The sequence below is a fragment of the Rousettus aegyptiacus genome, unplaced genomic scaffold (genome assembly GCF_014176215.1).
Source record: "Rousettus aegyptiacus isolate mRouAeg1 unplaced genomic scaffold, mRouAeg1.p scaffold_m13_p_3, whole genome shotgun sequence".
Classification (NCBI taxonomy): domain Eukaryota; kingdom Metazoa; phylum Chordata; class Mammalia; order Chiroptera; family Pteropodidae; genus Rousettus; species Rousettus aegyptiacus.
In genome coordinates this window covers 219933-233982 of record NW_023416306.1, presented here as the reverse complement: position 1 = coordinate 233982, position 14050 = coordinate 219933, and the positions used below count along the sequence as shown (strand labels likewise).

At 61.5% G+C, this 14050-nt stretch overlaps 1 protein-coding gene across 14 annotated transcripts in view; it reads left to right on the top strand.

The window, feature by feature from the left end:
- EHMT1 (euchromatic histone lysine methyltransferase 1) overlaps positions 1 to 14050 on the top strand; it is an 80760-nt gene that overhangs the window by 49195 nt on the left and 17515 nt on the right. For 12 of the 14 annotated variants that reach the window (XR_004956321.1, XM_036239249.1, XM_036239248.1 and 9 more), the window contains 5 exons: positions 746 to 972; positions 1807 to 1962; positions 3255 to 3337; positions 4262 to 4368; positions 8804 to 8926. Coding sequence is in view for 13 of the 14 variants with exons in the window: in XM_036239249.1 (XP_036095142.1) it covers positions 746 to 972; positions 1807 to 1962; positions 3255 to 3337; positions 4262 to 4368; positions 8804 to 8926 (696 nt within the window). In the remaining variant the exon portion in view is untranslated. Of the gene's footprint in view, positions 1 to 745; positions 973 to 1806; positions 1963 to 3254; positions 3338 to 4261; positions 4369 to 8803; positions 8927 to 13457; positions 13921 to 14050 lie in introns of those variants that run through there. The other 2 variants (XM_036239252.1, XM_036239251.1) reach the window with 2 other exon arrangements.

The following is a 14050-nucleotide window of genomic DNA, read 5'->3' as shown; positions in this document are numbered from 1 at the left end:
CGCTCGGCATCGCCGCCCACACAGCGTGCTCCCTCGGCCCGGCCTGCGAGCCTCCTGGGGACAGCCGAGCCCGGTGAAGCGGGCGCCCCGGCCCCCTCGCCCCCTCCTGCGGTGCGCCGTCAGCCTCGAGTCTGAGTGCGCAGTGGCCTCTGTCCCAGGAGGGGCCCCCGCTGCCTCTTGTCGCCTCCTTCCTGTTTCTGTTTGGGCCACTTCCTGCAGTGCCCGGGTGCCCTCCCCTGGAGCCCACCATTCCCCGTGCCACAGCCGAGGCTGCCCTCACTGGGGCCGCCTGCCGCCACGCCTGCTCTCCCCGCCCTGGCGACACGCCCTCGTCCTCCTGCTGGGGAGGACAGCGGCTTCTCTGCGGGCCGCTGGCTCATCCTGCTCCAGGCTCACTCCTTGTCTCCTGAGGCCACTGGGTCTGCAGAAACGCCATGGTGCAGTGGGGAGCCGGGCCCGTGGGTGCCATCAATGGCGCCCTCCTCCGGGCGCGCCGCCCGCACCACCCGTTTGCTGGCCCGTCCCCGGGTTAGGACAGCAGACGGCGGGCCTGGCCTCCTGGGCGGAGCGTGTGGGCATGCTGATCGTGGGGTGCCATGGGCGGCCTGCTGCTGTTCACGCGCATGCCGGACACTGGTCCCACTGCCCCCACGGCCGCCCACTCGCGTACGATCGGCAGCAGTCTGGTCCTCCTCTGCGCCTGAGCCCCAGTTTTGCGGAAAGGAACCCCGTCTCCCGTGTGCAGGGCACCTTCATGGAGTGTCAGCCCGAGAGCGGCATCTCCCACCGCTTCCACAGAGACTGTGCCTCCCGAGTCAACAACGCCAGCTACTGTCCCCACTGCGGGGAGGAGGCCTCCAAGGCCAAAGAGGTGACGATCGCGAAAGCAGACACGACCTCCACCGTGACCCTGGGCCCCGGGCAGGAGAAGAGCTGCACGCTGGAGGGCAGGGCCGACACCACCACGGGCAGGTACGCGCCAGCTCGCCGGCACGTGCCGCACCTGCCTCCGCTCCCGGCTCGAGGCCTGCGGGTGGTTCGCACGCGGGCCCCGACGTTACCCCTGAGACGCGCTTGCTCCCCGCCGTGGGCGCAGGCCTCTTTCATTGGCTTTCGTAGATTCTTTTGCCTATTTCCGAGAGAGTAATCGCTGTCCAAAGCGACGTGACTTCACAGTGTTTTCTGCCGGGAGCGCGATGCTCCCATAGGAATCGGGAAGGGCGTTCACGTGGGAAGCACGTGATGTTCTTCCTGAAGGAATTCAGTGGGAAGAGCAGGACAACAAGCTGAGAGGAGTTGGTGAGGGCGTGAGGTGAGATGGGAGGTGGGGAGCCGCGTGCCCCCCAGCAGTGCCCAGCTGGAAATAAAGCCCCGGGAGACGGCCTCTCAGAGCAGCCGCAGACCCCGTCAGCCACCCCGGGGAAGGACACACAGTGGACGTCACCCTGAGGAGGGGGAGCCGCAGACTTCTCTGAGGGCCGCCAAGAGACGCGATGACAGACGCGTCCAGCACGAGTGTGGGGAGGCCGCCGCCATGTCATTCTGCACTAGGCCTCTCGCCGTCAGGCCGGTGCGGTTCGAACCGGCATTGCAGTGGGGTCCCTCTGCGGGGCCCGCCCCGAACCTCACCACCAGGCAGGCGCACGGCCCGACGTGCCTCGCGTGCGGGGCAGCTGTGCCCGTGGCCCTCGGGCCCTGCAGGCGGCGTGCGTAGCAGGGAGCGGGAACCGTGTCCGTGTGTTGGTGGCTTCTCGGCGGGGTGGCTCGGGCTCTGAGCGGGGCGCCCCCCATGCCTCTCCCCTGCAGCGCTGCCGGAGCCCTGCTCTCCGAGGACGACAAGCCACAGAGCTCGGCGCCCCCGGCGGCCGAGAGCTTTGACCCCACGGGGCCGGCTGGGCTGGCAAGGCCGGGACCTGGGAAGGAGACCTTGGAAAGCGCTCTCATCGCCCTGGACTCGGAAAAGTAAGGCCGTGCCCCGCCCCGCCCGGTGTCCCCTCTCAGACTGCTCTCCCCGGCGCCTGCGTACCTGCGTCCGTCAGCCGCAGGGTGTTTGCGCCGCCCAGGCGGCGGCACTTGTCAGGGTCGCGGGTGTTCCCAGGAGGTCGCTGTGGCACCCTTCATCTTTCCATCAGGACAGAGCCCCCAGTTTCACGCTGTTTCAGGAAGTTACTGTCCGCAACCCTAGGACCAGGAGCGAGGGTAGTCTTGGTGCGGGTTTCACAAACACCTTTGCCAGAAGCTCGCCGACCTGTGCCCTTGACCTCAGGGTTACAGAGGCCTTGACCTTAGGACTGTAGAGCCCACACCCTGTGGCCAGTTCCCTGTCTGTGAAATGAAGGGCTGGCCCGGGCGGCCCCTCAGGCTCACCTGCCAGCTCCCAAGTCTTGCGGCCGATGTCCGGCCCTGCAGGCGGCTGCAGTGTCTGTGAGCAGCAGGGGCCCTCTCGCTGGGGACACCGTGGGCCCTCCTCAGGGAAGCAGAGCAAGCCAGCCGATCACGACCTCGGGCCAAGCGTGCAAGTGCCACCTCCCCCTCTTGCCTCATGGAACGTTCCCACGTTGGGGCACGTCCTCGAGTCCCCCACGGCCCCCCTGCCAGTCTCTAGCCTCTCTCTGGCCCTGTTCCGATGGCGACTGTCCTGTCCCCACCGTACTTCCCCCCAGGCTGCTGTCCTCGAGGGGCGGGTGTGCCCGGCTGTGACCATGTTGTTCCACTGCCCGCCACCCCCCTGGCCTCACACCGTGTCCGTGAGCAGAGCACGTCTGGCTGGTGCTGCGAACCCCCGTGGTCACGGATGAGGTTTAGAGCAGGAGTCCCAGGGGTTTGGGATCCTGGGACACGATGACCGGGAAAGAGGTCAGGGCAGCGAACCATGATTCCGGTGTCGGGTCTGCCGTCGTGGGGACGTGGCCGGGCGGTCGCTCGCTACGGGGCTCGGGAGCGGAGCAGCTTCGGGCATGCAGTTGCGTCCAGGTTTGCGGGCCCCGTGCCTGGGACCGTCAGCAGGGCCGAGGCCTCCCTGCGTCGGCCACAGAGACGCGCTTGCCCTGCACCCTGGGACACGGAGGCCTCCGGGTGAAGGCCTGATGCCCGGCCAGAGAAGATGCTTGCTGTTTTAGTCATTTTTGTTGTGAGGCGCCTTGAGCCGGGGGATTCGGGGCCTGGGCCGGGAGGAACCCGGAGGCGGACGTGCCCCGTGCACGCTTGGCGGTGGGCGGGGCTGGCGGTCACCGTGCCCTGTGCTTTCTCCACAGACCCAAGAAGCTGCGCTTCCACCCGAAGCAGCTGTACTTCTCAGCCAGGCAGGGGGAGCTGCAGAAGGTGCTTCTCATGCTGGGTGAGCGCCCGCCCTCCTCCCCTCCTCCCTCCCGTCCTCCGTCCCCCCGCGGGGTCCATGCTGTTACCTGTGGGAACAGGAACGTTCTCTCTGAATTCCTCATTTTCCTGAGAAGTCAGGTATTTGGTTGGTAGATTGAGGAGCTGCAGAGAGTGGGCCCTGTGCCTCGACGGCCGCTGAGCGCAGAGCAAGACGTGCTCGCTCAGCCTGGAGCCCTTGCTCGCCCTCGACTCCACGGCGGACGCCCCTGCCCCTGGGGGTGTCTGACGTCTCGAAGCGAACTCCTCACACCCGCCCCTGCTTGGCCACAAGCTGCAGGACAGCGATTTGATTCTGAGCTCACGCTCTAGGCTTGATCCTTCCGGGTTAAAACGGTGATGAACCCTCCCTGTACCCGTGACAGAAAATCAAGGATGAAGTTTAACAGTTCGCTCTGAAAAATGTTTTATTTAAAGGAGACCAAACGATGATTTAAATCACTTGCCCCTAGACATGACGCAGGGGCCTTTCTGCTCTGTGGTGGGTTTCCTGGCTCAGGGTTCCCATCAGGCCACACTTTTCCCTCCGGCAGCACCCTCTGCACCTCCCACCCCTCCCCTGCAGAGCATCTGACCTTGAGTGTGGCCTGCTGGGGCCCGGGGGTGGCACAATCTGGACCCCAAGAAAACAGAGCCCCAGAGAGATCACTGGAGCCTAAGTTAGCCGAAAGGGGGAGAGTTCCTGTCGGTGACTTCCAGCAGCTCACAGGGGGCCAGTGGGTGGCCCCTCTCCTGCCTGCCTCGTCCCCCTGGCCGGGAGGTGTGGGGTGACGGCCCTGAGGCTCCATGGCCGCTGGTTCGCGTCGGTTTGCCGGCCTTCACCGTCCTGAGTGCTGGGAATCAGTGGCTGGCTCTGGAATAATCGCTGAAACCTGTTCGTCCACAGTTGACGGAATCGACCCCAACTTCAAGATGGAGCACCAGAACAAGCGCTCCCCGCTGCACGCCGCGGCGGAGGCCGGCCACGTGGACATCTGCCACATGCTGATCCAGGTCGGACAGCGGCGCCCCGCCCCCGCCCCCCTTCCCTTCTGAGCCCGAGTCGCGCCGGGCCCAGCGGCCGGCAGACACCTGGCACTTGTGTCCTGGCCCGCGACCCAGGCAGGCCGCCCCGCGTCTTGGGGCGCCCTGGCGCTTCGTTTCGCTCTTGGTTTGCGGGTGCTCGCTGACGCCCTTGTGGAGGGGAGCGCCCCGCCGTCCCGCCCCCTGAGCCGTGCGGCAGCGTGGGGCTTGGCGCCTGGCTGTCGTGCCCCGCCCCCGACCAGACTGTCGCCCGGGAAGCACCTGTCCCCCGCTGCCAGCGTGTTGCTCTGGGACGTCCCTTCCTGGCCCCGGGTCGGGCCCCCCGCTCCCTGGAGCCGCGTTTTCAGGGCAGCCCCTTCTGGGAGACCCGCTCGCTCTGTGGCGCTTCGGGACACTGCCCCCCCACCCTTGGCCTGGAGTTCGAGCAGTGGGCCCTGCGCCTCGGCCCCTGCCTGGCGGCCCCTGCCGCGAAGGCTGCGGTCCGCCCGCCGTCTCCCGCCCGCGCGTCCGCCCCGCGCCTCAGCGCTGCCGGTCTGGCCTGCCTTCGTCGTACCTCTTGCTCCTCTCGTTTCTTGGACCGCCCTGCTCACAGGTCTTTTGGTTTCAGGCAGCTGGTGGTTTTGGTCTTTTTTACCCAAAGGTTTTCCTCCAGCGCGTGGCAATAGGTGTTTGTTCACACTGCAGGTGAAGCACTGAATGCCGAGGGGAGGGTCTCGGTCGGGGGCCGTGCATGCAGCCTGTCACCTGTGTGCGCCTCTGGGGGCCGCGGGCAGAGACGCTGAGTGTTCCGTTTCCTTCCCTGCGCAGGCTGCTGCCTCCCGTCCGCGGCTGCTGTCCGCCCGGGACACGCCCCTGGCCTCTGCCCAGGCATGCGGCTGGGAGTGGCAGCCGAGTCCCGAGTGCGCGGCCGCGATGCTGTCTCTGGAGCCCGCCGTGGCCTTTGCCTTGTGCTGCGGATTTCCAGGGTCCCAGAGTGTGCGCCTCACGCCCTTCCCAGCTCCGTTGCAGGCGGCGGAGCCCGTTTGGGACACAGCTGTTTGACGAGCATCCAGCGGGCTTTTTGGAATCTTGGTCTTGCGAACTTGGTGTTTTGACAGGCTCGAGTAGCCTGGCTCGTGCTTACTGTGGTTTCCGATGACGCCTTTTCTGATTTCCTACCTCCTTCTGGGTTTCGTTTTTGTCCATTTCTTTTTATTTGCTTGGAAGTTACACGTTTTTCTTCCTCGTCCCCAGTGGTCGCACAAGCTGTGTTATTACTCCTTCGTGACCCTGACAGGGCTGCTCAGGAGGGTCTTGGAGGCCGAGGGGGGACAGGCGTCTCGGTGGGAAGTCCGAGCTTGAGGCCCACGGGGAGGGTTTCGGGACAGCACGTGGCGCTCAGACTGGCCGCGCGAACGTTAGTTCTCGGTGGAGACACGGTGCGTCGTGGCTGTGCTCTGAGGGCCGGGGATGCTGGTGAGCGGGCCGACGGGAGGGCGTGGCCTGTGGTCTTGCCGAGCTGGGCCCGGAGGCTCCGTGGTTGTCGCAGAACCCGGAGCGAGACGGGAGAGGACCTCGGGTCTGTGTGCCGAGGGCCGTGTGCCAGGAGGCGTGGGAGCGGGGTCACACGGGCAGTGGGGGGCTGCGCCTCAAGCTTGGGAATGACGTCCCTGGGTTTGGGGTTCTGGTCACCGGCGCTTTGCTCTTGGTGCTTCTAGGAAACATTCTACCTCTTCTGCTTCCGTCTTTCTTTCGAGATGTTACTTTCTCACCCCTTTGAAAGGACCTGTTTTCTCTGTGGCCTCCTTTCTACGTTAGTGTGTGTGTGTGCGCGCGAGAGACAGACAGACAGACACAGACGTGAAGTCCTTGAGAGGGAAGCGTCCTGGGTGGTGGCTGTGCCGGGAACCCGCCTGCCCGCCGGCTCGGGACACACAGCGCCGCCCGCTCTGCAGCTGTGCTCCTGCCCCGCGGCGACCGTCCCCGCGCGAACCCGGGCTGTCGGCGCCGTGCGAGCGTCCTCGGTGAGGCTCAGCTTCGTCGAGGCGCACACTGCGTTTCTTTGCGTCTGCCCTCGTCCAGGCAGCTCGCGCCTAGTGGCTGCCAGCTCCAGGGCGCCACCCCGCGGCCCGTGGTCCCGTGGTCCGCTGCCGCTGCGCTCGGGCGGCCGCGGGGAGGCGGGCGGCGTCGCAGGCGCTCTGTGTTCTTGGCAGTCTCAAACTGTCAAGTCTTAGGAGTGTTAGAAATCTAGGGGAAAGAACAGCCTTTACACAGAGGCGCCCTTTGTGGCCGTCCACACTGCTGTCTGCCCGCGCCTGGCACGTCTCACGTGGCTTCCCAGCTAGTCATTTACCTTGAGCTCCCGCGTGTGGGGGCCCGTGGCTGTGTTCTTAGGGCCAGGGCAGCTTTCCTGGGGCTCTGAAGGACGAAGGGTGGGCTCATTTCTCGTCTGCTCCGGGCCATCGTTTCTTGGAGGCTGGGCTTTTGCGGGAGGCACCCCAGCTCACGTGCGCCGAGGTGCACGCTGGCCTTGTGCCCTCCCCGCCCCAAGGCGCCTGTCAGTGGTGTCACCTCATCTTCTGTCTTACCGGGGTGGCTGAGTGCTTGGTCCCTGGGCAGCAGCTGCCCCGAAGAGCGTTTGTCGCCCTCTGCCCTGCTGGGCGTCCTCTGGCTCCAAGGAGGCCGGCTCTGCTGTCACCTGGGCCCTGCGCCCGGGGTCTGACACTGGCCAGGGAGGTGCCCCTGGCAGTGTGGCTGCACTTTTCGTGCTCAGGGCCGCACCGAGCTGCCGCAGCCCAGCCTGGCCTCTGTCCTGTCCCTTCCCGACCCTGTGGTGGCAAGGTCGCACCGTCCCGCAGTGCCTGCCAGCTCCTGGGCTCTTGTTTCGCATAGGTGGACGGGGGGTGGGGGCACAGGACATGCTCGCGCAGCTGGCCCCGGGAGCCTGAGGGCCCGCCGTGGGTTACGCGCCTCGCCCCGGGGCCCGCTTCAGGGCCGCGCTGCTGGATTGGCGCCCCCTGTCGACCCCATCTCAACGTCCTCAGAGGCTCTGGCTGCCTCTCGGCCTTGCCTTCTCTTTCCTGGTGGCGATCCCTTTCCTCTGGGCCGAGTTTTCTAATCCCAGGCCTAGCGTGGCTGCGTGTCCCTGGGGCCCCCGGGGTTCTGCATGCCGCGCGCAGGGCGCCTGCTAACTCGGCTCGCTGACCAGCACATCGAGCTGGTCAGGGTTCCCTCAGCAGCCTCACGTCCCAGGGACAGCCTGGTGCTCCGGCCCGTCTGGAGCTCCCTGCGGCCGCTCTCACCTCCAGGCCCTTTGCGCCCTCACCATGAGGGGTCAAGGGGAGTGTTGCCGCGGGCGTGTGCCCGGCTTGCGGGCAGCGCCTGGCTGTCCCCTGGGGGGGGGCGCGCCCGACCCATGCCGCCTGGCGTGGTCGCGCTGCGTGGAGCCCCCTCCGCCGTTGCTGGCATGTCGTGTGTGTTGAGTCCTTCAAACCGCGCTGCTGGGAGTTCTGGCTTGACTTCAACCTTGGCTCTGAATGTGTCCCGTGCTCCCATTTTCCACCTCCGTGCACTGGCTTCTGACCTCTGAGCCCAGCTCTGGAGCAGCGGCTCTACCCGTGCCTGCCGGCGGGTGCGACTCTGAACAGAGCCGGAAGTCCCCGCAGAGCTCTGTGGCGCGTCTGGGTCCCCGGCCTCCACGTGCGCCGTGCCGGGTCTACTTGAAACATCTCACATGTGCCACTGTTAACGTTTTAATTGCTAACAGTGAAAATAACACTTTCCGGCCGTTTCCATAGTAAGTGTTCATTTTCAAAACCAAACCTCAGCTCTTTGTACTTCAGGCTGAGAATTAGACAGTTCTTCCCATGGCTCAAGGGTTTCGACTGCGTTTAGCGCGCGGCGTGTCTCCAAGCCGTGGCTCCCGTAGTCGCCACAGACGGGACCCGACCTGCACATACCGCACGTAGCGCGTCGGGCTTCAACTGCACACGCTCCTGGGACATTAGAAGCTGCTCCAAAATACTTTCCACTGGAAATTACTTCTGTTTTTTTGGCAAGCATTAAACAGAGGAGAAGCCACTGAGGCCACTGAGCCCACCACTGTCCCTGGCCCTGGCCTTGCTGGGGGCCCCTGTGTACCTCTTCTTCACCTGCCTTCTCCTTTCTGAGGGAGGTGGCACTAATATGCTCAGAGCATTTCCTGTCAAGTTGGTTAGAAACGACAGTGCTCTTCCTGAACTAAAGGTCTCGAGGTGATGGGGTGATGAGGTCTTCAAGTTCGGTTTTGGAAAAGTCAGTAGGCGACGGTAACGTGGCTTGTGGGAGCTTTCCGTTTCCGGGGCCCGAGGCCCGTCCGTCGTCACCCTTAGCAGGCGGTGGCTGTGGTAGCAGCTCCACACACACCTCGATGCCCTTGTTTCCCCAGGCGGGAGCCAACATCGACAGCTGCTCCGAGGACCAGCGGACCCCGCTGATGGAGGCTGCCGAGAACAACCACCTGGACGCGGTGAGGTACCTCATCAAGGCCGGGGCCCTCGTGGACCCAAAGGTACGCGCGCCGGCCGGCCAGGGTCTGTGCTGTGGAGCGCACTCCAGACACGGGCCAGGGCGTCTCCTCGGCGGGGCGGCGCCGGGGGCGTGCCCGTAGCCACCTGCCTGGTCCTCTCGGAGCCTTCAGTTCACCTTGCCAGTGACTGGGGCGTCTGCAAACTGTGCTGGTGGCCATGGACCCCTGTGCACCGGGCCGCTGGCGAGGGCTCCGCTGGGCTCAGGTCGGTGGCTGCCCCCTTTGACACAGTTCCCACTGCTGTGTTCTGCCCAGTCCTTCAGGCACAAAAGAGAGGTCAGAAGCGTTCAAATTGGGAAGGAAGAAACAAAATGGTATCTGATCACGGATGATGGGATCTTAGATGTAGAAAACCCTAAAACATCCACAAAACCATTGTCAGAACTAGTTAAGGACACTCAGGAAAGTTGGGAGATACATGAGTGGTACAGAAAAATCAGGCGTGTTTATTTATACCTGACGAACTTCAAAAAGGAAGTTAAAACGTAATTCCATTTACAGTAGCATCAAAAACAGTAAGGTACGTAGGAATAAGCTTAACCCAGGAGGCGAGACGCACTGAAAACCACAGACTCTGCCCAGGGGAATTAAAGACGCAGATAAGTGGGAACACGCCCCGTGATCGCGGGCTGGAAGACACAGCACCGTGACGACGTTGGCGCCACCAGTGCCGTCCCTGCTGAAACCCCACTGTGGCCAGGTGTAGCACACCCTAAAATCCATGTGGGTCTCGGGGGCCCCTGAACGGCTGAAACAGTCTTGGACAAGAACAGAGCTGGAGGACTCGGACTTCCAGATTCGAACACTGACCATAAGGCCATGGGCACCGAACAGGGCGGTGCTGGCAGACAGAGGCCGCGGAATGGACCCGTGAGCCAGTCGACCCTCACGCGTGTCACGTGATCTTCAGCAGGGGCGCTGAGGCCACTCGATGGAGCAAGGGGCTGTCCTACAGCAAATGGTACTGGGGGTACTGCACAGCCACTCACAAAAGAATGAAGTTGGGCCCGTAGCATACGCGGTGTTCAAAAATTAACTCTCACTGGATCAAAGACCTGAACTTAAGAGGTAAAACCATGAAATTCTTAGAAGAAAACAGAACAATCTTCCTGACAGTGCATTTAGCAATGATTTTGACGTGACAGCAAAAGTACAGATGAAAATAGATAAATTGAACTTCATCAAAACTGAAAACATCTGTGTAAGAGTGAAAAGATAAGCCGCGGAGTGGGAGGAGCATTCCTAAACCCTCGGTGTGACGGGGTCGCTGTCCAGAGTGTAGAAAGAACTAACACTCAGCAGCCGAAATCCCACCCCGTCAGAGAGTGGGCAGAGGGTCTGAGCAGACATTTCTCCAGGAAAGACACGTGAATGGCCCGTCAGCCTCTGCGAAGATGTGCGACATCCCTAGTCGCCAGGGAGATGCAGAGCAGAGCCACAGTGAGAGCCCTCCTGACACCCCGCAGGACAACTGTCACCCCAAAACCAGAAGATAAGCGGCAGCAAAGACGTAGAAAAACCGGAACCCCACACGTTGCTGGGGGGACTGTAAAATGACACGGGTGCTGTGGGTCACAGTTCAGTCCCTTAAAGAGTGAGCCAGGAAGTCACCGTGTGAAGCTCAGCACACACCCAGCGCGCCGGAAGCACAGGTGGGTGTGCGCACACCCACGCTCGTCGTGGCGCCGTGCACAGCAGCCGGAGTGGGCAGTGGGCAAGCACGCGTGGCCCGTCTGGCCACACCTGAGCGGTCCCGCGCCCTTGAGAAGGAAGGAGGGTCTGAGGCAGGCCGCACCGTGGATGAACGCGAGGGCGTGATGGTAAAGAAGCCCGTCACAGAAGGACAGATGCCGTCGGCCTCCGCTCCCGTGAGGCTGGGACAGGCAGGTCTAGAGGCGGAGTCGATCGGAGGCTCCCGGCGGGGACGGGAGGGAGCCCCTCGTGGTTACCGAGTGTGTCGGGAGGCGAGGGCGGTCGCAGAGCGCTGTGCCGGTCACCGGTGCCACGTGCCACGTGCCTGAGAGTGGCCGAGATGGCAGGCTTTATGTTCCGTGAGAGATGCGGGAAAGGTCCGAGTCTTCTGTGGTGACGCACGTTCCTCCCGGCGAGAACGTCACTGTGCTGCCCACGCTAGGCCATCGGCCGCTCCTCCCTGCCACGCCGAATTCTTCCTCCGTGTCGGTAAACATCCCGTTACTCCACGACGTTATTTTAAGTGGTTGCATCATTTCAAGATATAATGATACGAATTTTTAGTCAGATTTTCTTACTGTTTGATATTTGTCGTTTTCAATTTTTTGTCAGCACAGTGTTTCAGGAGGTTTTCATAGCTAAGTCTTTGCACAAGCATGACTTCTTTAGGACAGATTTCTGGGCATGGAATTTCTAGATAAAAATACATAATCATTTTTAAGGCCTCTGATACCTCTTTCTGAATTGCACCCAGGAGTACCTACACACTCTTTGCCCTACACTGTAACCAGTGCCAAGTATTACATATTTTTAAAAACGTTAACAATTTGACATGTAAAATGACTGTTTAATTCATTCATTTATTTTTTACTATTTTGATTTGCTTCTCTTAAACTGGCCTTTTTTTTTTGTATGTAGGTCTCCACTTTACGTTATGGATATTTTTTCAAGCTTGTATTTAGTTATTTGGTTTGTTTTTGGTGGTGTTTGAGATCCAGAAACCTTCACTTTTCCTATAAATATTTGTTAGAACTGTGAGATGACTCTTACTATCCCTCTCTGTGGTGGCGGGCAGGTGAGTCTGCATTTACTCAGTTCTCTGCCCAGGGAGGATCTTCCAGCCTCATGACAGAGCCAGCACCCAAGCCTAGTGCCACCAAGGAGGCAAGAGGTCAGCTCAGGACTTGGGAGCAGCGGCTGGAACTGGCAGGCCGTGGGTGGAGAGGACAGGGTGGTGCCGGGGGCAGCAGCTGTCTGGAGTAGGCAGGTTGTGGGTGAGCCAGTCACCAGATGGGGTGCAGTAGAACTTGAAGACTGGTCATAGGAACTGCCCAGTCTGAAAGCGGATTATAGGACAGAACCAAACTGTCCTGCTGTGTGTAATCGGAGTCCCAGAAAGAGGAGAGAGAAAACCAGTAGGAAAAAATGTATTGGAGAAAACGTGGCTGTGAATTTACCAGATTTGCTGGAAACCTACCATGCTAGGTAACAGTAAAGTGCACGCTGGATAAATACAAAAAATGCACAACTGAATACATCATGGATAAACTGTTGAAAACCAAAAATAAAGAGAAAACCTTAAAAGAAGCCAGGGAAAATCAACATCCTACGTGCAAACAGCATTACGAAAAACTGCCAACTTCTCATCTGAAGCACTGGAAGTCAGGAGACAATGGAGTGATATTTTAGTCATCACAAGATGCTATACCCAAAGTAGCCTTCAAGAAATAATTGTGAACTAAGACATTTTCAGGTAAACAAAAGCGATTGGACTCATCAGATTTGTACTAAGAATACTGAAACCTTAGGAGGAAAACTTGGAAACGCCAGAGAAGCCCCAGGATGGTAAAGGAGGAAGGCGGTTGCTTTCTTGAAGCTTCTTAGGAGAAGGGAGGCCGCTTACGGTGGAAGCGCTTCCGCCGCGAGGGGGGGTACGTGGCTTCCGAAGCAGAGGACGTCCGGCTCGTGACCAGCGAGGGCTCAGGGCCCCGGGGCCTCACAGCGCAAGTCCACCTGTGACTTCTGACTCCCCCAGAATTGCACCACAGCCCCTCGGTGCCCGTGGGGTTGCTCCAGGGCCCCCTGCGGATACCAGAACTGCGAGCGCTCAGGCCCCTGATGCGAAAAGGTGGGACGGGGTGCACAGCCAGCCCTCTGCAGCCCAGAGTCCTGTCCCGCCTGGGTTTGGTCGAGTCGGCAGACACGAAGCCCAGGGACGCCAGGGGCACGAGGGCCAGCCGTCCGTCTGTCCGTCTGTCCGTCCGTCAGCCCGCTCGCACGGGGCTCAGCCCCCAGCTGGGGGAGGGCCGGCTGCGTGCCGGCACCGGAGGGCGGCAGTGGCGGGCATTGGACCCTTGTCAGGGAATTTCGTCTCTGTCATGGGAGGGGACAGCTACCAACCTAAGTAGGCTGTTAAAGACGAGTGTTCTGGTCCCTAGGGAGAATGTTAAGAGAGTAATTTAAAAGAAATAAAGCTTTAAGGAAGTCCTTTAAGAAACCAGCCCAAGTGAAAACACAGAGTGTCTGTGTAACGACAAGGCAGCGCGAGGTGAGTAGAGGCAGACGGGGCAGATAGTGAGGTGACACGTTCCAGCCTGACCGCGTCAGCAGTCACGTTACATGGACAAAGACAGAACGCTGAGTTGATAAAAAAGCAGGAACCAACTACGCGCTAACTTAGTTAAACTTGCGTTGAGTGTAAAGCCCAGATGGAAGAAGACAGGATGGAGCCCAGACACGCAGATGACAGACATAAGGATTAAATGTGAAAGGAGCAATCGCGAAACTTTTATAAGAGGAACTCTTATCCTTGTGATTCCAGCACAAAGATTTCTTCAGCAAGACACACAAAAAAGCACAAAAGTGACGGATCGAGTGCATTGTCATGAAGAGCTTCCGCTTAACAAAGGGCGCACAGCGCACACGGAAGGCCACCACCCAAAGGCCGCCGCCGCCGCCGCCGCCAGGAGCTCGCAGCACCCGGCAGAGGCCACATCCATGCCGTGGAAGGGCTCGCCGCGGGGGAGCCCGAGGAGCCGGGAGACCGAGGGCGGACTCTGAGCACGACGCAGGCCCCGCGGAGGGACGACCGGGTGCCAGCAGACTCGGAGTGACTCGGAGCGACGCTCGGCCTTTAAAACGCCCCGAGGGGCCGGGAGCATGGAGCAGCCACAGGGCTGAACAGCGCGCCCCGCCTGGAGCCAGCGCCCCGTGCGGCACGTGCCCCGGCGGGCGTGCGCAGTGTGGGCGTGCCCTGGTCGCAGAGTGCCCAGCCCGGAACGCGCAGGCCGGAGCCAGCGCTGCGTCGTGGGAGGGAGTGACCGCAGACACGTGCCGAGCCGGGCAGGCGTCGCAGGACGCCCGGCGTGACCCTTGCGGGCAGCCTCGGCACGTGAAACCGTCACTTGAGGGTGG